The sequence below is a fragment of the Anguilla anguilla genome, chromosome 8 (genome assembly GCF_013347855.1).
Source record: "Anguilla anguilla isolate fAngAng1 chromosome 8, fAngAng1.pri, whole genome shotgun sequence".
NCBI classification, from domain to species: Eukaryota; Metazoa; Chordata; class Actinopteri; order Anguilliformes; family Anguillidae; genus Anguilla; species Anguilla anguilla.
In genome coordinates this window covers 27,921,334-27,946,735 of record NC_049208.1, presented here as the reverse complement: position 1 = coordinate 27,946,735, position 25,402 = coordinate 27,921,334, and the positions used below count along the sequence as shown (strand labels likewise).

The window sequence follows — 25,402 nt, the reverse complement described above, 5'->3', positions numbered from 1 at the left end:
CTTATCAAGCGAGCTGCAGATGGGACTCTAACCCTCCGCCCGATATTTCCAACCCGCGCCTGGCCCCTGGGCTCTGGCACTTTCCTGTGCGCTAAAGACAGCGCAGTTTTTACTGCTCTCTTCTGAAATGGTTATGGATCGGATGCGAGACAATTACAGAGGCGGCCCAAGACTCACCGCTGGACTGGCGGTGAAAAGGCAGATCAAAGATTGATCTTTCTTCAAGAGCGGGCGGAATGCGCGAGGCGAGGCCCCCTTTTAAATTTCGGCTCAGACTAACCGCGGTCCGATTTGATTTGGACGCGCGGGCTGCAGCAGGGAGAGGCACGTTCTCGCAGATTAAAATATGTGCATGCACAGAACTGGAGATCACAGTACATTCCCTCCACCACCTTCTGCTCCTTCTCACACTCTTTGGAAAGCATTATGATGCTTTGAAAGTGCACCTCACCGGGGTGGGACTGTGAGGGCAGACCTGCTTTCACGGTTGAGCTGAGAGAAAAACAGTGAAGGAAAATAGGTGTATCCTCACACACACACAACATATAGTACCAGCCCCCCCAATTAGATCACAATACAGCACATGGGCTCTGAGCAGAGACATCCACAACACACAGTATGTACTAAACCTACCGCTGAGCAGTGGCTCCTATGACACCCTCATAATTACCCCACCACTCGCTTGAAACAATTAACTTAAGAGTTTAGAGAGCTTTTCTCCCCATTATTTCCAGTTTCCGGAGTTCCCACGGGACCAATGTTAGGTCCCATTGGGATTTTAATGCACGCTAACGCCATCCACTCCAACCCTCCATTTAAACACAGCGTGTGGTTCCTCATGAATAGAGAGATGATTTTCCAGCAGAGGTGTTGAATAGTTAATAAGTGTGTACTTATCATAAGAAAGGCAGTGACAGAGACCATTGCTTTCCCCTGTCCTGGTGAAATACAGTACTAGTAATCCAGCCTGGGGACAAGCCTCTTTCATAGATGGCTGGACACTGCAAAGTATATGACCACTGAACTACAAGGGATTAACATACAGGAGCCTGGGAGCTCAAATCTCTTTACAGTGAAGCAACAGTTATAACCAGGGGGTTATTGGTTTGGAACCTGGATAGGGTTCATCAGTTTTTACAATGTTGCAAGCTCCTGCAATGGTCTAAAGTCTGTATTAAAATGACAAAATTCAAGCTGCATAAAAGGAGAACACATAAACAATGCGTCTTTTTTATCAGGATAATCACATTTAAACCACTTATCTCTCACATAATGAATCTCTTATTGGCAAGTTTTGGTATTGTTAGATGCAACAATGGCTATTCATGTCTTTTCTGCCTGTGTTTAGGGCATGTGAGAGTGAGTTGCTATTTTCAATATTTTCTTTTTTCTTTTGCTGGTGGTACACTTTATCAGCTCAGAGTGTGGTTATAGCGATGAAGAAATACAACGGCTTTCTGTGGGAGGACATCTGTACATGAGGAATTGCTTAAACTTTTTGAGTGAGGCTGTACAACAGCGGGCGCTATAGCATGGAAGCACTGTACCTCTAAATCAGGTGCATCAAATGAATTCCCAGGGGGCTGTGGTGTCTCTGTGGTTATCTTTCAATAGCAGCCAAATAAGACCTTGAGAACAAGGCATGTATATTCTTTAGCCAATCAATGAGTTAAATGAACCAGTAGTGCCGAGAACACCCGGAAAACCAGCAGACCACCGAGGCCCTCCGGGTCTGCAGTTTGACACCGGTGCTCTAAATGTTCCAGTTGCACACAAAGTTTTAAAAGGAAAGGTTCATTAATTTGGCAATTATCTCATGAATCGGTGACTAGCGATTTTGCTAACAGACTATTCAAACTACCTGTAAAGCTAAAGGTGCACTTGCTGGAAAAAACTGTTGGCAATTTGTAATGTTTCGTTGTGGCAATTGAAGCTTGTTAAAAGTTTTGTTCGGATATATGCGTGTGTATGTGTGTGTGTGTGTGTGCGTGCGTGTGTTCGTGTGTGTGTGTGTGTGTGTGCGTGTGTTCGTGTGTGTGTCCGTGTGTGTGTGTGTGTGTGTGTGTGAGGGTGTGTGTGTGTGTGTATAGTATAATATAAAGAAATGCTAAAAATGCTAGCTCTGGCTATTAAGAGCTTGTGTAATATGCCTTTTTGAAACAAAGTCTCTGTTTGATGAGGCAGGGGAGAACCTCAGCCAATTAAAGATGTTCATACCTGAATGCCAGAACCTTCCGGCACAGTGATCTTCCACACACAGTTCAGACTGTTCAGGTATGGGTCAGGAAAGCCTGGAGACAAGATGGTTCCAGTCCGCTGGGTTAGATTTCCCCCACAGGGAACTGGAGCGAGAGGTACAGCACGATGGACCGAGAGATAGATAGATAGATAGAGAGAGAGAGAGCGAGAGAGGGAGAGGGAGAGAGAGAGAGAGAGAGAGAGAGAGTAAGCTAAAAGCTAGAGAGAGAGGGAAGTAAACTGAGAGCTTTCACATATATTTGCACATGCTTGCACACACACACACACACACACACAGCAGATGGAGTGTTTCAGATCTTCAGAAGCTCCGCCCTTCTTTCCTGTTGCCTTGGTCCAACATCTGCCAATTGTGCTGGACCGCACAGGTGAGTAACTCCAACATCTGTTCGCCCTCGCAAACGAGCACACACCTGACCTGAGGCAACATCTGTCACCTGTGCGGCGCTCCCAGGGACAGCCACAGCCTCACATCTGTCCACCCTGCTCATTAGGCCCGTGCAAAACACAGCCATTTCCATGTATAGTCCAGAGAATCTAGTTTCAGCAGCGTACATTTCCTCTGAATGCAACTGTTTTCCAACATACTTTTTTCTATAGTAAACTGACATGCAAAAGCCTTATACTTGCAAACTGCCTCAGAGTTTCCCTCTACTTTTCAAAGTCCCTGCTCAAAAATGATTGCTGGAACTACAAGTCACTGTTAAATTGCCCACAAGAGGGCTGAATGTATGCACTCTATCTATCTAACCTCTTTGCCTGGATCTCAGCTTTTTTCCCAGCTTTTAATCTTCCAGGAAATTTATGAGAGCATAATTGTAAATCTGCTGATGCGTACAAGTAAAATCATAATAGCTGAGTGAGCTAGTAATATTTTGCAGCGCATTTTTCTGTGGGATGACACAGAACGTGTCTTTTTTCACAAAGTGGCCTTTGCAGGAAATGTAAATTATTTCAGTCCACGTTAGAATACTCTAAATAATTGAGTGTCTGCAGTGCTATGAAAGATAAGATGAACAGCCATTCAGTTATTTATTTTTAGTTCAAAACGGGACCTACAGACTTTGGATGCCCAAGTGTTAACACAACTGAACATAATTATAACATAAGAATGATATAATAAAATGCTTTTGCCAAATTAATTTTACAATGTTCCATAACACAAGGAGGTGAGTGAAGCCAGAAGAATGAATTGTTCCCAAGGCTCTCTGGAAGGCCCCTACCGACACAGCTGGGGATGGTGCTGTTCCACTGTGCCAGCGCATTGGGGACAGTCAGGCATTCGATGGCACTGGCCCCCTCCAGCACGTAGCCCGAGTCGCACTCGAAGCGGATGGCCGCGCCCACGGAGAAGTTGTTCCCCTGGCGCTTGCCGTAGCGAGGCTCCGGGACCGAGCTGCACTGGGTGGCGCTGGTGCGGGGAACCGCTGCGGGGGAAGGAGGGAAAGACAACGCAGGTCAACGGTTTCCACGACAAAAAGGGAAAAGGGGGAAGCAGATCGGGAAGCGGGCCTAGAGCCGCATCTTAAATAACAAGCTTTTACGGTTGTTTACTCATGCAATGCTATTCCATTAAGAGCACACCAGGAGTTTGCACAGATTGACGCTGAGCAAACAATCAGTGGCTGTTAAAAGCTAAGCCATCTATTATGAAGTGAGAATATAGCTAAAACACAGGGGGGGAACACCAATGGAGGTGCATTCCAATTCAGTCATTGATGGGTGTCAGTCCAAAAAGCAGTACTGAACTATTCAACCCTCTGAGATCACATGGGGAAGGCATTTTACTTTAAATAGGCTATTAAAAAAAAACAAGCAAGCTTCACTTTTCTGTATATGCAACAGACTCTATAAACATGCTATCAGCAGGGGTTATGGGAAGACGGCCCCATTCAGACACCAAAAAAAACAAAAAAACAAAGTGGGCCACACCCAGTTAGCCTATAGTGTTTACCTTGATAGACGAGGTGGAACCCTCTGGAAGTAACCTGGCCTTTCGAGTTGAATCGGATGAGGATTTGGTTGGAGGTTGCCAGGGGTAGGGATTCGCCTGCAGGGTTCACAAAGAGGATGGCCAGGTTAAGAGGTGAATGCTTTGCGTGCCCTGTGTATCAGACCTGAGAAGGCCACAGAGAAGGCCATCAAGTGGCCCGCCATATAAACGATAAATATTAAAACAACAGAAACAACATTTTTTTAAGGCGCGGGGGGGGGGGGGATCTTTCTCTCAAAATACGGAACGATTAGTTCCAATCAAATATGGAAGAGAATAGTTGTAGCCATAGGTACTGACTGTTAAATGAAGTGTTACAAGACAAGACAAATTAAAACATGCACACATACCCATACGCACACGCATTTTCTAAATATATGAAAGGATAAAAATAAGTCAGGCAATGCAATGGTAAAGGTTTTTATCCATCAAAGTAGCAGTGTTTTCACATCATTAAAAAAGTATTTAATTAATTTATAGCTCTTTTAAATTTGATGCGGTTTCGTCTTTCATCAGAGCATAAAATTCAGATTATGTTTTTTTAATAAAATTTTTGAGAAGCCTATAAAAATATCTTCGAGATGATTCTTGAATACACTGGCCTCAGGCAAATGGCCTCAGTGTCAACTAATGCCTTACATGCTAATTTAAAATGAGAGAACCAGCAGGCCATGTTTTTTTTTCCCCTCCAACCCACACGGTCTTTTCTTGCCTTCAAATGCAAACCTCAAATTACCATTAGGAAAATAAAGCTTGATATATTCCCATGTTTATTGATACTGTGGCATTTTTTTGGGATAATGGAATTTCAAAAACAATGGGCGGTGCTGCAGTGGCAGTACACCAGTGCTCGCTTCACAGCTCAGTGGGGCAGAACGTAATTGTTTTATTTGTCATGTGAATGGTGCAATTTCAATGCACCTGTATATCACACCAATCAGCTATCATGCCTTTATCTCCCAAGATGCTGCAGAGATAGCGCTGGCTTATTGTTGCGGATGTTTAGGCTCGGTAATTGAATCATCTCGCTTTTCTAGGCCTCTCTCTCTCTCTCTCTCTATGCGCCTCTCTCTCTCTCTTACTCTACCCACTCTCTCTGTCTCTCTCTTTCTCTATCCCCGCCCCCCTATATAAGTAAATCAGTGATGGCAAGACTGAATGAAACTTGGTCTTTGTGTGTATGTGTGTATGTGTGTGTAGTGCAAGCATGTGCAAATATGTGTGAAAGCTGTCAGTTCACCTCTCTCTCTCACACACACCCTACCCCCTCTCTCTTTCTCTCTCTCTCTCTCTTTCACTCTCACTTTATCCCCCCTCCCTCTCTTTCTCTCTCTCTCTCTGAGTAAATCCTTGATGACGGGATTCGGCGCGGTTGGTTTAGATTGGCGTGGGTTTACATCCCGCGGAGAGCGATACCGCCGGTCTGCGGAGACTTCCCCGCGGCTCCGCTCGCCTCAGAGGGGGAGAGCTAAAATCAAATGTTGACGCGTACCTGCTGTGCCTCGAAACAAACCGCGCAGACACGGACACGCTCTTCTCTCGCAGCGTGCGACACGGACAGCGCGGCGGCGTCCGCTGTCGCGGTGCCCGGCGGCGCGGCGGGTAGTTATTATGGACTGCGCTGTGAGCCGTCATTATGACGGATAATAATCCGGCGGGGCTTCGGGCTCTGGTAATTAATTTGCGACTTGCATCCGACGCCCTGTCAAAGTCTTTAATGAAATAAACTCCGAGGTGTGACGCACTCTTAAATACTGATAACAACTACAAAAACAAAAACAAAAAAACGACACCAACAACAACACCAGCAGCAGCAGCAACAACAACATCAGCAAATAGCAGCAGCAGAAATAGTCAGCACTGATTATAATGATAAACAAACTGCAAGTTCCGTTAGTGATTTAAGCATATTTAACTGTATAAACTGTGATTTAAGTATAATTCACTATAGACTGTGATTTAAAGATATTTAACTGTACAGACTGTGATTTAAGTATATTTAACTGTATAGACTGGATGTCTCTGGAATTTGTCTGTGTATTGAGGTGCCCAGATTGTGCCAGTGCCAACTGTGCCGGGCAGCCAGAAATGGCAGCGCACTGGCTTTAGAGCAGCCTTGGCAGCAAGGGTTTTAGGACACAACCCTCCTCATCTTGTAACAGGAACTCCTTGGGCTGATGGGATACCTGCAGACTGTCTTTGCCAGCTGTCTATGAAGTGTACTCCACTAAAACAATGGCTGTAAAGGGAGATGCCAGGCAAATTAACTAACCTGGGTCAACATACAGCTCTGTGCTCTTTTTAAATTATTTTACCACAGTCACTGGCTTTCAAAAATAACAATAATTTACTTTTCAGTTGGGTTAACCTCACTACCTGACTGTGCCCAACATACTGTTATTTTCTTTCAGCAATACAGTGGGTGGTATTAGAACTCCTTTTAGAACTCCAGTAAGGACATAATCTGTCCAACAAACAGGGACAAAAAGAGTATTGTAAGTGTGTCATATGACTGGAAATTCAACACCACACCAATGCATACACACAAAGAGCTTTAACCCCTTTGTGACCAAGGGCAAGTGTGCTTGACAAAACTGCTTCGTATTGTGTCACAGCTGCAAGGTGCCCGCAGGGTTTCCCCCCAGTTCTCCTTTCAATGAGCCAGAGAAGAAGCTGTTTAGCATGTGCTACTTTTTTCAGTTCCATTTCTGAGACCTATTCAAAGTGCACACTGCTAACTCTTTGATACTGTATCTCTGCTCAGTGGTGTATCTCAGAATTCACCTGATTGAGATTCTCAGAGTGCAACAATAACACACAACTGGATGGCTCCCCACATTTCACCGGGTTTGTCTGTGTGTGTCTCTATAGACTGAAAGGTCGGGAATATGATTTTTACAGAGTAATGTTTGCAAGCTCCTGCTCCTTTTGAAACCCCTGGTAATGTCAAGCTGGGGTGGAGAGAGGCTGAAGCTGTAGGAGCTAAGCATCTGCCCGGAGTTGGCTGCTTTTGCTTGTCTGTCCTTTTGCATGGTCCTGAGAGGGAGCTACTGTACACTGCAGGATGCTTCTGTTATGTGTTGCATTCCTGGTGATTTCAGCTCGATAGGTTGAGCGTGTTTACGGATCTCTTACCAGTGTGTGCCCCAGAGAGCGAGCTTAGAACACGGGAGTTCTGTGTGGCTCCATCGTACACCTCCACCACATCATTCAGAGCCGTCTGGAAGAATGCGAACTGGCCAAACACCACTGTGGCCACATCGAGAGAGTGAGAGAGGAAGGGAGAGAGAGAGAGAGAGAGAGAGACAGAGACAGAGAGACAGAGAGAGAGAGAGAGAGATTCAGATTACTTTCATGTGGTTTCACAAGCATATTTCAACGGTATTCTCATGCACATGGACATGTATAAACCAAAAGCAGAAATAAATAAAAAATACTTTTGTCTTTGTTAATAAACTGCAATGTGTCTAATCAGACATATAGTACAGATTTCTAAAAATAATAATCTGTTTTCCCCCCTATTTTTTCAGAAGACATGCCAAAAATACATGCAGCACCTTGGGCTTGAAAAAGGTTTGTAATATATTTTCCCCCTTTTCTATCATTCCGGTGAAGGTCATTGGCCAATACAATGCTAATTTATAGCAGTGTTGTTGCAGCAACCATTACAGAGTTATGTTAAAAATGGCTTTATTATTTGCTTCCACATGGTTTGAGACTGGGAACTAAATTTTTTTAAATGTTAACAGTCCACTGGCAATTCCAATTCAAGGACTCTGTTGAGCCCTGAAATCACTGAAATGACCTCAACATTTTATGGTTCATTACACAAGTTCCTAACAGCCCAAGGGTATTGTTAAAGTAATTAATTATTATTAACCTCTGCAGTCAATGCTGTCAATATGAGAATGTTTTTGCACACCATGTACACGATTCAAAGAACAGCACAATGTTGAGGTCAGATTCAAAGAAAAGCTTTAATGCAAACATCTTAAAGAGCTGCCAAAATGTCATGAGGCCAAGAAGCTCAGGAAAATCTGAGATACTGTGCGACTGGGTCTTTTGCCCTGTGAGCTCACCGTAGTCCTTTGGTACGACAACAGAATAATGGCAAGTCCTGCCTCGGCTGTAGTTACCAGGGTAACCAGGGGATAACACCACACCTTCCATCCCAGAGTACTGTCCACCACATGGAGCTGTGTGCATGTGTGAGAACGAGTGAGAGAGAGAGAGAGAGAGAGAGAGAGAGAGAGAGAGAGAGAGAGAGACGAAAAGATGTACAGAGAGATAGAAAGAATGCTCAGAATTCACAGACAACAGAAGTGCTTCAACAGTATACTCAACAGTTTCAGTGTTTCTTCTTTTTCCTCTTTTTTACCATTTAAGTCAATGTCAATGCCCATAGCAATGCTGATTCATATATGTTTTGCCCAACCAAACATGATAAAAAGAGAGATAGCACGCGTTTCATGTTCTGTTTCCCTGTATCTCTCCGGCCATTCCCTTGTACTGTGGATCTCAAGTGACTTTTCTTGTCTGATTCAGCACTGCTAGGGGGTGTCCCAATTGTCTGAAAAAAGGTGACTGTGATATTTTCAAAGTGTCCTGCAAGGCCTAACGAGACAAAGCTTAGCTCTAGGGCTCCATGTGAAGGCTTGGAGCTCTCAAACAAATACATTCTTAGAATGAAAAGAGGTACAAGAATGAAAAATGTCATCCATCCCATGGTGATACTAGACTTCGACAGAAATGTCTACTATCTACTACTGTCCATACTGCATTGCACACCAGCCAGTTTTCCTCCCCTTTTCATTGAAATTGACCCGCTGCTTACCAATGCAGGTCGGCCGTGGTTTGTTCCAGCTGGGCTTTCCGTCACCCCCCATGATACAGGTGAGGGCAGAGTCTCCCTCAATGATGTAACCGCTGTCACAGTAGAAGGTTATGGTGGACCCCAGCTTCAGGTCAGTACCGACACGAGTTCCATTTCGGACTGGGCCTGGCTCAAAACATGATTCTCTTGGATTCTCTGCACAGAAAAGAAGCACAACAATGTATTATTTACAAAAAGAGGTTTCATAGTGGTTCAATTTTATTTTGCAAAAAGGCACACGCAATCCCATAAAGGTGCATAAATCATAATGTGTCTTGACAATAATTGTTCTTTGTTATAGAAAAGGCAAACAATCCCTGGGGAATTCCCTTGGGGAATACTGGAGTGGCGAGCTGAAGAACAAAAGAATACAGGTGTGTACACACACTATATATACATATATATATATATATGCTAAACCAGCCCCAAAGTACTATTACTACTATTTTCTAATAAAGAGACAGCCCGGAGTGGTTTATTCCGTTTATACGGTTACCAGCGACTACATATTAGTTACTTGCATTTTTATTGATTTTTATCAAGGTAATCAGCTGAAATTGAAATCTTCATCCACGGCCCTTTGGGCATATTGTTTTACTGTTGTAAAGCAAAACTCTTGTTGATAGTTCTATTTGGACCTGTTAAGCAAAAACATTGTGTTGCTAATGATTTTATCTTGTTTTTATACTGTAAAATTAGCACTAATATTGATCATTTTTGTCATTATCTTATTTTTAAAAAATGCATGAAACCATAACGCAGTTAAGTGTATCTCCCTGGCTCTGTCTTGCTTTTAAAAATATTGTGGTCATGCAGTGTAGACATAGCATCTTTCTAGACCCTCTGAAACCGGGTTAGAATGCATCTTTATGCTAGGTTTGCCGTCACTTGTTACCAAACCAATATTAAAATTCAGCTGGGTTTTAGGTCAAAATGGTCTCACAGCCAGCTTCTTATTTGAGCTAGCTAGCTAGCTAGCTAACCATTGAATTATATTCCAAACAGTGGTTAAACTAGAAACGCAATCGTTCACGAAGATTCAGAAGAAATTGTGTCCCGTAGCCACAAGTTATATACGGAACACCTATTCTACTGTACAAATATGGAGTGATTCAGTATTTCGCAGGATGGTTTGCAAACCTAAATCAAACTATAAGCTACAATAACTAGAACTGTGATTCAACATTGCCATTAATTGTGAAATTGGACATTGAAAAGCGGAGGGGATGTAGCATTAATTCAAAATCCAAAGAATGACGTTGTCGTTTAACTCCTTTAGAATGTTGGATTTGCAGCACATTGATTTTAGAAGCGTTAAAAGGCAGAGGTGTCCTGCTATCGAAAATGAATGCACACCCTTGGAACAATCAGAATTGCATAATCAGCCAAGCCATTGTATAAACCTACATATACTACATAGCCAAAAGTATGTGGACACCTGACGTCCAACATCTCATCCAAAATTATGCGCATTAATATGGAGTTAGTTCACCCTTTGCTGCTATATGCTCTACTCTTCTGGGAAGGCGTTATACTAGATGTTGGAGCATTGCTGCAGGGATTTGCTTACATTCAGCCAGAAGCAATAGTGAGGTCAGGTACTGATCAGGCAATTAGGCCTGGCTCATAGTTGGATTTATAATTGATCCCAAAGGTGTTGGATGGGGTTGAGGTCAGGGCTCTGTGCAGGCCAGTCAAGTTCTTCCACACCGTTCCCGAAAAAACCCTCTATATGGACCTCACTATGTGCCTGGGGGCATTGTCATGCTGAAACAGAAAAGAGCCTTCTCCAAACTGTTGGGGAAGCACAGAATCATCTAGATGTCAAACTGCTGATGTTTACATTTGTGAAAACCTGGCAGCAGGTGGAACGGTGGTGCAATGGGTGGCACTGTCGCCTCACACCAAAAAGGCCCACAGTCCAAAGACATGCAGGTTGACTAATTGGAAATTCTAAATTGCCCATAGGTATGAGTGTGTGAGTGAATGGTGTGTGTGCCCTGCGATAGATAGGCAGCCTGTCCAGGGTGTATTCCTGCCTGCCCCCTAATGCACAATGGGATAGGCTCCAGCACCCCCTGCGACCCTGTCCAGGATAAGCGGGTATAGATGATGGATTAATGGATGGATGGAAATCATGGTGGAGCCTGGTGAAATTATTGAGAAATAGAGGAAGAAATTTTAAATATACTTTTTTTTTTAAAATGATGTGAACAGAAACAAATAGGTAGTCCATCAATTACATAAACCAAACGAGTGAAAAACAAGGTGAATATGTTCTAGTCTAGTTAAGCAGATGCCTTACATGTTGGATGAAGACAGGCATTGCAAATATTTTAGGATGTCAGCTAACCGGTTCAATGACTTAACCACATCTGTCCGTTCAGTTTTTCCTGTAAAGCCCTACATTTTTATCAACACTGGTCAAAACCAAAATAATGAAGTGGAGCAAACAAAAAAAAAATTACAATTAATTTCACCGTTTCATCTTGCTGTCCAATCAACACTGCATGACAAAGAATGACGTGCAAAATTCTAGTAGTGCGTGACACTGAGGAAACGTGTCATGCAACACTTTGCACTCGAAAACACGTCATTTCAGTCATAGACCATAAATCAGGTTTTAGAGTTGCTTGGAGTAAGAAAGCTTTTGTTGCAGACCCAGAGCTGAGATGGGCCTGGATGATTCGGTGATGAAGTTAATGAGGCCGGGTTGCTCTGGGGGGTCTGAAGAACAGGGGAGTGAGACCTCGGGGCCTGACTCTTGGTCTGAAGGCCAGGATGAGCCAGTAATGAGACCTCACTCACTCACTCGCGGCCTCGCTCTGTGGATCGGAATACAGAGCAGATGGCATTTCTGAGAGCAGGCAGTGATCTGAGGGGAGCCAATAGCGTCTTTCTCCACCTGACCTTGAGGGCCTGGGAATGAGTAATTAGGAGCAGGCCACTCGTGCACAGGGACTGGGCTGGGCTGGATCTTCAAGCATTTGCAGATTATTCACTGCATGTTTAATGAGCTGAATATTGATACAGAAGACAATGCATGTCTGTGCTGGATCTTTCTCTCCAATTTTTCCTTTCTCCTCTTCCACCTTTGTTCTCCCTTTGTTTATCATACTCTCCCTCGCTCAAAGGACTAACGGTGACCTCTCATTTGATACCAAAGAGAAAAAAATAAACATTGAAAAAGGGCAGGGCATTAGCCCTCCACCAAGAGACTTTCTAAACTAAATGTGCTCACAGCAGTTTCTGAAGTATCAAGGACTTTGTGTTCGGCTCGCCGTTGGATGTGTTTTTGCCCCAATTACAAACAAATCACAGTTTCTTGTCGTCTTTCAACAGTGCTTCCCCCTTCAGCTAGCTCCGAGAGAATTTGACACCGTGCATACAAAATATGTTTGCTGTAAGACTACAAATATATTTGCATGCGTGGGAGAGGCTGCGCCAGGGCAGAAGATTCCTGGGCGCGCGCCAAAAGGCTGCCCTTCATAGTCGAGCGTTATGTTCGAACAGAGTCCCGATCCACGCGCTGCTTAGCGTCAGCTGTTTCGCTCGCTGTGATCAATGGCAAGCTAAGCAGCAGACACTAAGCCACACCTGGTCAGCCTTTGAGATATCAGCATGGGGCCGGTAGCTGTGGGGGACAAGGGTAATTAAGAGGTGAATAGAAAACCATGCCCTGTAAACAAATCAGTCGTGACTAATGCACAATTTAGAGTGTAGTCTAGTCAGCATGAATGAACGAATGAATAAATAAATTAATTAATTGATTTAATAAATTTAATAAATAAATAAATAATAAAATAAATGCATGCTGAATGAGTCAGTTGGAATATCTAGATGGCTAGAGGTACATCATTCTACTGGAACTTCTTAATTTACTGTATTAATAATTACCGTATTCAGCACTCCTTGACAAAATTATATTGTGACTTTCCTACAGAAGCAGGCCTCAGTGCTACTCTTTTTTCTATAATTAAATAGACCATAAGAAAGCAGGACATTACCATTCATCAGAAACTGCTCACATCCAGGGCGAAAAGTGAAGAACAAAACTGAAGAATGTCATTGTTAGTCTCAGGTAAGCATGTGCACCAATAGACAGACATACGAAACGTATGTCCCCTGCCCTGAGACAGCAAAAGTTCAATTTTGGCAGCAGTCATTTTTTTTTTTTTTTTTTTTTTTTACTTCCCAAAGGTGCCTGGGCTGGATGTAGGCAGGGGCATGGTACATGGGGATTGCCCATTTCCCCAAAATATTCAAATAATAATCCATGCATCCATGCTTTTTATTATGCTATGACACGAATTATGTAACCACTATGTTGTTTTAGAAGAAATACCTGAGGAACGGGAGGGCAGGAGAGAGAACGAATGGACTGTATACTTCCTACTGAGAGCATCACAGCCTGGGAGTTAAACTTGAATGAGATTGTTGAAAAATGTGTACAATGCAAGGCTGCTGCTGTGCAGCTCAATAACTGTGTTTTTATTTATGTGAGAAAATCCACCATGCTAAAAATGAAATCTCAAAGAAGAATAACCATAATTTATTGTTATTTAACCCACATGCACGGTTTCTTAAAGTGAAAGCAACAGATACTTTTCAAGCTCAAAAACTGTAAGTATGGGTGAAGGTTTAATTTTCATTTTGCTCTTGAAAATGGCTTACTATGTTTAAGACATGGGTTGTATGGTTGATTTTGTTTTATGATCCCCACATTATAGCAATCTTGGGGACAATGACTTTGTTTTTTTCAATATCTCCCAAACTGGCGTCATAGGTTGGAGGGATATTGATTGATGTTTGGCTGTTTGAGAAGAAAGAAAGTGTCAAGGAGGCAACAGGTGGCCTTTATTGTACGGTGATAACTAGCTAGCTAGTGAGGTTAAACTTTGTACAGTTTCCGGCTGTAGCAATACATAGCTACCTAGCTAGCCGGCTAATGACCTAGTCTAGTGATCAAGTTGGGAAAACTGTACATTAATAACATACTCATTGCATACATAGCATAGCCTACTGCAGCTGTCGTGTCAATCCATGTCTATTTTCTGTGCTTATTTGTCTGTTTTATTTTTTATTTTTTTAGAAAGAGAGGCAGGTGAAAATAAGAAAACTTCCAAATGCTATCAAAAACATGAGAATCATGGCACAAGCTGTTTCACTTCTGCAAGTATATATGAGTAAATACTATGTAAGGTGAAATAACATATAATTTGATGGAGGTGGGTTTTAAATGAACACATACATGATGTTGCTTAGTATCATAGCTTAAATGTTGAAACTATAATGAAAAATATATACCTACAGTATGTATCTAACAATTAGGTAAGCTTCACATTTAAAGAAGAAACAACAGTGGTTGTAGTTGTATAAACTATAGACCTATATCCTGGTTAGGCCTACACAACACCCATGAAAAACACTAGGCCTATTAATTGGCAAACCACTAAAATCACTGCACACCCACCCCCATTTCCTCAAAGCAGTCTGGGGCTGGGTATAAAACATTCTCTTTTTATTTTGAGCATATGCCGCCCAAATCATCTGTGCATGGCCCTGGTCTTAGGAATACAAAAGTGTGATATGACCCAGAAGGGAAAAGGACCAAGGATAGAACCCTGGGGGACACCTGTTGAGGGGCTATGAGATCTCAAAACTGTGCCTCCCCCCCACCCCACCCACCAAGAGTTACTGTTGAAGTAAGAAGTAAGAGAAGACAGCTTCAGGTGAAGTTCAACTGTGTCAAATTCTGAACAGAGGTTGAGGAGGACTGGGCTGGAGAGAAAAAAGCCTCCTTTAAAGAATGGAGCTTCTCACTGACTGCAATGAGGGCTGTTTCTGTTGAAATGGTGAGGGTCAAGGAGGTCATTTTGAGAGAGAGAGAAGGAGAAATTAGGCTGAAAATAGCATGTTCAAAAGTTCATCCACAGTGAGAGATACAGTACAGGAGGTGGGGGAGGTAACAGAGTGAAGAGAAATTGGAGTGCAGTTGTATACAGCTCAGATATATTGTGGTTTCCATGATGTCCTCGACTGTAACATGTTATTCTTCAGTACTGCATAGTCGCACACCATTTTCAAACAATGACTAAACATGTACTTGCACCAGACTTCACCTTGACCCCCAAAACCATACCCGTGATAATATTCCATACCCCTGACAGTGTAACCTTTACAGATCAATACTTATACCATTATGAGTATGGTAGCATTTTATGATAGTTCATGTATCTTATATGAACAATATTTGTCACCATGTAGGCACTATGAATCAAAGCAGATGGTTTCCTAGCACTGAGTTTCATTTGACTGACATTCACTTGAGTATACTAAAAGTGTATCACTAATATATTAGTCTTAAGCTGTTGGCACAGTATTGGTTTCTATGAGTTTATATCTTAGTATGTTTTTTTTGGTTTTTGTTCCTGTCCTGTACTACATTTTAAAGATATGATATTGTATTAGTATTTAACATTGCTCTATATAAGTACCCAAGCAAAACATAATTCTCAAATAATGATAGTAATAAGTCAATAATGAAAGACAACGAAGCAAAGCTGATGACAGAGGCTATAGGCACATAAATGGGATTTTTGTTTTAATTCACATGAAGCATTTAGCGTGACAGAAAAGTATTGATCTGACATGCTCCAGCGTATGACCTCATTTTCATATGTCTTTTATACTCAGCAGGAAGAAATGGCATGGGTCGATAACTGCTTCGAGGCACAGCACACTACAAACAGGAAGGGAGAGCGAGCCAGACTTCAAACCTCTCTCCCCTTGTCACCTAATTATGGCCACTTAAAACATAAATATGCAGATCAAGTGAATAAACACAAATGTTTGCTCAGTCAATATTGTGATTGCCCATCAGAGGCTTGGTCTGCTTCTGTGCACATCATCAACAGGACACCACCGTTGTGGTGCCGGCAATCAGAACATTAACTAATTAAAATTAACTTCTTAATTAGCTCAGTCAAAACGAGACTGCCCCTTTACACTCTGGTATTTAACACTGATGAGAAATTAAAGGTGGAAACAGCATCATTCATAATAAATCAAGGTGATACAGACCCAGGAAACTAGAGACTCGATATCAGAGATAAATAAAAGAAAACAATGTTCGGTGACCCTCAGGCCAGCAGGGGGCATACTACCTGTGTACTGTAGGACGAAGCCATTGCTGCTGAGGGAAGCGTCGCTACGGAAGGCCAGGAACAGCGTGTTGGAGCTGCTCTCAATCCGATCTGGGACATCGATCCCATAATAACTGCCAAGAAGTGGACTGAGGGAGTCCGGCCCATCGTAGATGTGCAGGAAGTCATAGCTGGGCTCAAGGCTGAACCTGGAAGGAAGAACATACGGTACTCTAGAACCACGTTGTGCTCGGATTTATTTATTTTCTTTTTCTAACTGCCTCTTACAATGTTTGCTTGCTTTGATAATAAATATATGATACAACAATATTTCATAATACTCAAAGCGATGTGATAGAAAATGGCTTTGGCAGTTTTCGCAACTTTCCTGCTCAGGTAATGAATAAACAGCACAGGTTACAGGTTCAAATCTCAAGGGGCCCTACTTGAGAAAGGTTCTAAAAGCACATTGCTTCAATAAATACCTACAGATGTTAACAACTACTTTCCACTATTATAGCATCAGCACTGGCCGCCGTAAGGCCATCTGCGAAGAAAGACACTTCAGTGTCCTGGTGTGCACTGGTTTGCACAATGCAGTGAATGTTATGTTAATAAACTGTATCAAAAATTAACATACATGTGACAATTGAGTTATACTCATTGAGTTTATTTGATGTCAAATGACAATGATGATAAAAAACAAAGTCAGTCTGTGGGAGGGAGACCGTTGGAGGAGAATGAGAATGGTTGCAGGCAGTCTTACTGGTTGAAGTTGAGCGCGATGACATAGTCGGGTGTCACAGTAACGGTCCAGTCACACTCGCGGCCGTGGGGGTAGGGCTCGGGGTATTCTGGGGAAAGGATCAGCCCACTGGGACCCGTCAGGTTTCCCCCACATGGTGCTACAGAGAGAGAGAGAGAGAGAGAGAGAGAGACAAGGCACAAAAACCATCAACCCCTATACATTACAAGGAAGGAAAAAAGAGTAAGAGAGAGAGAGAGGGAGAGAGAGCAAAAGAGGACAGAAACAGAAAAAGATTTCACAATAACTGCAAGTGGTGATAAAAAAAACAATAAATAAAAAATAAATAAAAAATACAAACACAAGGCCCCCTGCAAAGAGAGGCAAGTAAGATCCAGCTCTACAGTCAGTAACTGTGAAGGTCCAGAGAGAGAGAGAGAGATGTGTGCTGTGCTGTTAATGCCTGAATACTGCCCTTCCTTAATAAACAATGCATCTTGAGTAAGAGTCAGATTGGCTTTTAACCAGATTGCTTCATAGACTTTGAAAAGACATTTGATTAAATTTGGCATAGGGGATTAGTATTTAAACTTCTTCACATTGGTGTAGGGGTAAAACATATTACATTATCAAATCAATATATAATAAAAACAAATTTGGTGTAAAAATAAGTTATAAAAGAACATAATTGTTAAAACAAAGCAGTGGAGTGATACTGGGATGCAGCTTTGTCCAACATTGTTCAATATTTATATCAATAAACTGGCAACAATATTTAATATTATTTTTAAAATAATACATCTTGATTTGAAAAACAAATAGACAGGAAATTGTAAAAATGAACTAAAATATCAAAACAAACTTAATTGCTATCAGGTCCTAAACAGAAACACTAAAAATGCAGACTCAGTGACCAAAGCCCTAAAATAATGTGATAGGCTGGAAGAAAACATCTTGGCCTACCTAGAGAACAAAGACAGTGTAGTCACTGTGAGCTGCAAGCGACTGAGTCAGAAATGCACTTTCTGTTTTATGGCTCAAAAAAAACTTTTCCCAGAATTAAAAAAAAAATTATCCCAAAATCCACACTCCTGTCAAATATACAAAACTTCCCATTCTATTAGGAGAGGACAAACACACCATGACACAGCAAATATGTGTCATCTTGCCATACACTGAGAGACAGTGGGTAAACTCAACTAATTTATTAAGTATGTGGTATATGTATGAGTATGTGTATTTATGTGTATGCACAATGTATTTGAGCATTCATATGTATGCATGTATATGTATAAGAATATGTGTATATGCATGTATATATGCATGTCTATGTATATTACACTGTGTATTGTGTGCATGCTGTAGTATGTATGTACATGGGTGTATATACGGTATATATATGCATGCGTGCTGCATTATATATGTATGTATGTTGTATTGTGTGTGCATGTGTATGTATACTCCTGGGCAAAAAAAAAAATGGGCCAAGCCCAAAATGGCAAAAATATTAAGCTTTTAATGGTCTTAACAGCAAATCAGTGGTCAGAAAATGAGCAAGAATTAAACAAATGCACTCCTGAGACCTCCTGTGAACACATTTGTTGGCTAAATGCCTTTAAGTCATCAAGGGTCCAAGGTATCAAATGAGCCTCAAACCACCATGCTGCTGCCAGATATGCAGTAGATACTACAAGCATTGTTTCTCCTGAATATATTTTCCATTGAGTTCAACAGGAAAATTAATTAATTTTTTATTTTTTAAAATCTTAAGATCTATTAAATACAACACAACCTAGTTTACTATGAATTTCAATGCACTGAAATGCATTATTTCATTTCAATGTTTTGCATTATTTCCTATTTATTAATTTATTTACTGATATATTTACAAGCTTTGTACTTTTGGACTGTGTCTTAAATAATTAGCATGTAAATGAGTATGCCTATTTCAAGGCAAACTATATAAAACGTGATTGTAAGCATGTGCATGAATACAGTTAAATGTAAATGTATTGGGACAGTGACACCATTTTTGTTGTTTTGGCTCTGAATGTCTAAAAATGGCTTTAAACAACAGTTAATTCATACTGCGCATTGCGATTGGCCGGGATGCATTCCGTGAGTGCTGATATAATGTATAACCCAGACCTCAATTCGCACTGTTTATATTACAGTAGATCGTTTGCATCCCTCGAATCAGCAAAATGTTCCTTCATTAGCTAGCAGAATTTCAAGTTCAACAAAGTAGATACATTTGATAACATCATGCTTCATCTCTTCCATACAATGACAATAGAATATTTGGACAGCGATTATGTTACTGAGCCCGCTGTTCCTATACCAGTTGTTTCTCAGTCATCGCTGGAGTCCAGAAAGAGACACAGCAAAATCATAACAAGATGCAGCGAGTCTAGAACACCGCCAGTCAAATGCCAGTCAAACCCAACAAGCTTCTCTGAACTTTCAGTCACCCCAGCCCTGGACTCATATACTTTAACAACTATAGTCAATGGAAATGTACAGTTCAGTGTATACTACAACCAACATTGATACTATCTCACTGTCACATTAGCACGGTGGCAACATAAAGCCAGCTAGCTATTCTTTGAGTCTGTTTATAGTGTTGCCTAGCAACAGTGACTGTTTTAACAGTGCCTAAATGAATTCTGAAGGAACTGTTTTTGGGTGTGTTCATAAATTAACTCTGAAAATCTGCTCGGATTTCAGAGCTCTGTGGTTCAAGCGTCACAAAGCGTACAGAAACCCATTAATTTACGACAATAACCTCTTCAGTCATTTTCTACATCAGAATAAGCAGATGCTCGGATAAACCCTCTCTCCAGCCAGTGCTCGCTCTGAGTGCTCCTAGGGCATAGTACTCTGAATTTCCAAATTGCAATACTCAGAATGTTCTGAATTTCTGAGTGCGCTCTGGTGCTCAGAGAGATAATAAACAAACGCACCCTTTGTTGGCAGAGCTGTATAAACAATAAAATCATAATCTATTGTCTCAAATTATCATTACTTGATGAATAGCCTTGTTTATAGAACTGTTGTATAAAAGCAATATCACACTGGCGGGTGTGATTGTTTACTCTTATACGGCATGGCTGTGATTAGTAGGCACAAGTCCACAGAGAGCCAAAGATAATCACAGCTGTGCTGATATACAGTACAACAGCACTCCCTCTCATATGATATTCCTTAAGAAATTCCTACATGGATCACTGGATGGATGGAAATACCCTCAAATTAAAGCTGACAATCTGCACTTTAACCTATTATTCATTGTTTCATCTCAAATCCAATGCGTTGGACTACAGAGCCGAAAAAAAAAAAAAACTAAAATTGTGTCACTGTCCTAATACTTTGTATTTATGTAATACTTTGTACGGTATATATGAGCGTGCATAGAGTACATCTCCAGCCCTGTCACAGTGCCATACAATGAACACAGTTCACAATTTTAAAAGTAATTGAAAATAGCATATTATTTATACTACCACATCATCTGTGCTCAATCATCTCTGACTAATGAGGCAAGGTAGTGTTTATGCTACAGTCAGTCACTTGAGGACATCTAAGTCAGTCATGGGTGACAAATTCATATTGATTACAAACAGGCATTAAATCGATATCTGGAATGAAAAATAAAATAAGAATAATAATAATTACATTTTTTAAAAATTAAATAAAGACAACATTTAAAAAAAGAGTGATGAAGTAGAATAGAATTTTAATGTTGAGAACCTGGATTCCAGGTACTTCCTGCTTCCAGCTAAAAAGAATAGCCAACCCTGACCCTCCCCCCTGCCATTTTGTGGGTCAGGTGAAATTGTGTTCCAGAAACAGTACTTAGGCGCAACAATAATGGACAAGCAGGGTCTTACCTATACAGGTAGGTGGGTCGGGCTGCCAGAAGAAGCGGCTGTTGATTTCTGTGCAGGTGATTTTGGTCGCCCCCTGTAGGACGTACCCAGGATCACACTGGAACACCACACGGTCGCCCGGCTCCCTGCTGTCTCCACTGCGTGTTCCGTTGGTGGGCGTGCCCGGGTCATTACAGGAAGTAGCAGTGGAAACTAAGATGGCCAAAAAATCCACATAAATAAACATGCAAAACAAAAGCAGACACAACACATAGGCACAAAACAGCGGCGTAGCAACCCTCCAAAAAAGCACACACAAACTTTGTTGGCCAAAGATTGTGTTTTATTTTTTTAAACTCCAAAAATGTAACTTATTCGTGTAATTTTAAAAAAGAGGAAGTCGTCATGAAGTAGGAATATGTCACAATTCACCTCTCGGGAGCCATACCCTGCTAAATACCTTGTTTTCAATATAATGACAAAGTCCATGGTCTGGAACTAAATCCTGGCCATGCCAGTTCTCGCTGTGGTTTGCAGACCCCCATAGTGACAGATGATTGGGCACAAGAAGGGTGTGTTTCAGACGCCTGGATCCCCCCTGATTCACTGCGCAACAGTAAACCTGCGGCCCACCAGGTACTGCAGTCTACCAGCTCCAATTGTGTATGAATTCTCGTTCTCTCATGCAAAAACCTGATTCTCATTATAAGAAGCAATCAGACATTGTTTCTCATCTCCAAGCTACTTTCCCGATATAAAATATATACTGTAATTGCCGACTGGCAAGTTTGTTATAAGAATACCCCGCTTGATTAATTCCAGATGGCATTTACTCCAAAGTGCTCGGGTCTATGATTTGCTACTTCTGTTTGGTTTTGCGCTTTGTTAAAGCAATTTAAAACTGTTCATTTTAACGAGCGATGCATCTGGGACGATACAAAAACAACCAAAGGGTTGCCCGCGAGCCTCAATTTGAAACACAAATCTCAACTCAAAAAATAATTCCCCATGTTGCTCCTGGAGTGACTGAAAAAAAGCAAAGAACTGCATCCCAAATTGCACTACCCTGCTTTGGATCCGGGATGGGAAAAATCAATTGTGAGGGAAGCACAAAGATGCCAAACCCAAAATGAGAAAAAGAGCAAAAATCAAAGCAAGTATGCCTGAGAGAGGGGGAGAGGAAGAGAATACACAAACTCCCCACCACCCTCCAAAGACACACACTCATTCATGCAGTGGTTTCAGAGGATCACAACCAACGCCGAGAATAGATCGGGCTTTCAGGGGTCCCTGATTTGAGAGCTTGGGATTCCAGCTGCACAATTATTCAGGTCTGAGGTTTCACCGTCTGTTGAGATACTGAGCTGACAGCTTCTGTCAAGCAACACGGTCCGGGGATTTGGGGTGGGGTGGGATGGGTGGGTGAGGAGGAAAGGGGGGGCTGTGATGGGGGAAGTTGGCGGGTGGAGGGATGGGGAGGTTTGTCTGGGGCTGCCGTGCAAAAATACCTTTGCACCTCTGCGGAGCTCCATTCATCGGCGTTGCTCTCTCTAAACAAAGCAGGGCTTTCGAAATGCGGCACTTGAATTTAGAACAGACTGTATGAATAGATCACTGATCAGGAAAGGAGAAGGTTGATGCTGTTGCCGTGGTTACACGCAGACAGGGGAGACCGCTCCTGGCACCTCCGCCCAACAGGTTTCTGTTAATGACATATTGAGTCCTTGCCGGAGCGAGAGTCAGAGCACCGCTCTCCTCCCACTTCAGCCCATGAGGGGGAGTCCATTGTTACTATCAGCACAAGCTGAGAGAGCTGATGAGCTCTGGAGCTAATGTAGGAGCACCTACATTTCCCAATCAACCGCTCAGCTGTGAGTGTGTGCTCTCATACTCACACCCAAACGCACACACCCAAGTACACACACCATCATGCACACACATGCACACACACATGAATTCAAGCAAATACACAAACACACACCCAAGCACATACACACACAAACGCACACACCCAAGTACACACACTGTCACGCACACACACATGCACACACACATGAATGCAAGCAAATACACAATCACACACCTAAGCGCACACACACACACAAACACACACACCCAAGTACACACACTGTCATGCAAACACACATGCACACACATGAATACAATCAAAAACACAAGCACATATTCATGTGAACTCACACACGTGCACGCGCAGACACACACTTACCGGAGAACTGTATGGCAAAGCCTTGCTTGCTGGTGAAGAAGTCAGTGGTGAACTGCATGCTAATGGAGTTGAAGGTGCTGTGGGTGTCCGGAGGCAGGACAGAACCGCTCAGCTCCCGAAGCAGGACCCCGCCCTCCTGGGGACCGTCCCAAATGCGCAACACGTCGTGCACCTCCTCCGTGTGAAAGACCAGGAAGTGCAGCCTGTGGGGGAAAACACAGGCCAGAGCGTGTGACACGATGCACAGCAGAAATGATGCTGTGCGAGGAGAGATAAACGAGATGAAGGCGATTAAGTTAAAAGAGGGGAGTAGACAGGAAAATTCTGGACTTTTCACAAGCATTAAATTATCATTAAAGAAAGCTTAGTTCCATTTAATCATCCATCTCTCAGAACCACTAATTCATTTTTTTCCCCCTCAACCGCTTTAAAAAAGGTCTGCCTAACTGTGTTTAAACATTAGGAGTTAATAACATCTGCAGCAGACAGGGAAATAAACATTTTGTTCACATTTCAGCAGAAAAAAAAAAAAAAAAACTAAATAAAAAGAGAAAAGTATTCCAAAGTGTACTTGTGCATCTGACCTCACCGAGTACAGAACAACAAGATGAACACAATTTGCGAGAGCAAAATCGAAATCCTGAGCACTGACACGTGGTGAAAAGTGCACTTTGTTTTAAGGCCGTGGCCTGCGCTCGGCGAGCCCGGAGCGCGGTCGACGGTGACGCGCTTGGCACCGAGGCCGTCGAGAGCCCCCGCGACGGAGTGCCTCTTCACGCCCGCGTGGCGGTGAAGAGCCCCGGACCCAGCCGGAGGGGAGGTGTGGAGCTAAAGCAGCACGCCGGGCCCGGGAGGGTTGGGGCTAGCGCGTGCGCGTTCTGGGCTGGAGCTGGATCCGATGACCGGATTACCAGCCCGCGCTCTCCCCAGCACGGAGTCAATTAACCCTGCACGTTAATTACCGCGAGCGCTCTTAACTGTGCCCGGTAAACACATCGCTTCTTTAATTGCAGTGCGGCGGAAGAGCTCCTGGGCGCAGGTAAATGAGACGGGGGCATGCTTGTCTGAACTCTGCTGGAGTCCCGTAGCTCTCCTGCTAATTCCGGCGTCCTCGTCTCATGTGGACAGAATGGGAAGGGCACTCTATTCACTTTCTAGGGCACTGGCTATCTCACAGCCAAGGCTGGTTTTGTCTGCTACTACCTCAGAAAGAATATTTTCAATGTTCAGAAATGCCAAGTTTTACCCACTCATACAGTGCACTGTCGATTAAGTCTTTAATTAAATCTTCCAAAATGTGAACATGTAGAATGTACATTCTAGCACACAGAAACACGCATGGTGTGGATTTAGTCATCTTTCCTTTTGCATGTCTTTCGGTTTGCATGTCGCTATTTGATCTGTAGGCCTAGCTAACATTAGTTTAAAACAGAATTCAATTTGTGTGGCATTTGCAAGGTAGCTACAGTAGGCTAGTTAAGAAGTAGTTAACACTAAACACCACAGTGGGCAATTTGAGCATTTACTCAAATTGAGCGTCACTTGAAAATTGATAATTGATAAACCTGGCATCATGAAAATCCACATGGCTCCTTCTTCGTGACTTAACATACGTATTGAACATTCTGATATAATCTGAATATCAATGTTGCATAAGGAAATAAAGTTGTAAATACACTATAATGAAATGAGTCCAGCAGTACCCAGCTGCAGCCGTGCAGAACAAGCCCCTGGCTGGGTGAAGACTGCAATAGTAGTCGGAGGTTTTAAGGTCGACCTAGTTGCTCTGTCAACTCAGCTCTGTCAGTTACAGCAGGAACCGTTAGCAAACTAGCTACCTTTAAACACTGGCTGAATTTTGCCAAAAAGGATTCAAACAATGGGATGTGTCTTTGCAATAAAAAATATATTCTTAAATGTTGTCGTTTGCTTATTTAAAAAAAAAAAAAAAACAGGCACCATTTTAGGAAGCATACTGCTATGTTTTTTTTCTGATGGAATTCCTGAAAAATGCCAAACTCTCGGTGCTGTATACAGCAGGTATGGGGTATGCCCTACCAAGTGCGCTAGCTTCTGTTCACTCTCATTGTCACTCCGTTGCCAGGGCCACCGTGCCTGAGCAAGCTCCCTCGAAATAAAAGCCCTCTGAGGACTCGACACTCCACAATGAAAACCCTGTGCAGACGCAATGCGGCCACAGGCACTTCACTGCATCCTAATCTACGCACTCGCAGCATTAGCTTATCTCAGAGCCCCTTTTGGGGTTTGGGTTGATGGGGATAAAGGTGTACAAC

General features: G+C 42.5%; 1 protein-coding gene across 1 annotated transcript in view; it reads right to left on the bottom strand.

The window, feature by feature from the left end:
* csmd2 (CUB and Sushi multiple domains 2) overlaps positions 1 to 25,402 on the bottom strand; it is a 260,284-nt gene that overhangs the window by 57,949 nt on the left and 176,933 nt on the right. The window contains exons 26-35 of the mRNA XM_035429807.1: positions 23,109 to 23,311; positions 20,903 to 21,094; positions 17,034 to 17,172; positions 16,289 to 16,476; positions 9,084 to 9,278; positions 8,329 to 8,445; positions 7,385 to 7,498; positions 4,211 to 4,306; positions 3,480 to 3,683; positions 2,218 to 2,342 (exon numbers count right to left, since the gene is read on the bottom strand). Of these exons, the coding sequence (XP_035285698.1) occupies positions 2,218 to 2,342; positions 3,480 to 3,683; positions 4,211 to 4,306; positions 7,385 to 7,498; positions 8,329 to 8,445; positions 9,084 to 9,278; positions 16,289 to 16,476; positions 17,034 to 17,172; positions 20,903 to 21,094; positions 23,109 to 23,311 (1,573 nt within the window). The remainder of the gene's footprint in view (positions 1 to 2,217; positions 2,343 to 3,479; positions 3,684 to 4,210; positions 4,307 to 7,384; positions 7,499 to 8,328; positions 8,446 to 9,083; positions 9,279 to 16,288; positions 16,477 to 17,033; positions 17,173 to 20,902; positions 21,095 to 23,108; positions 23,312 to 25,402) is intronic.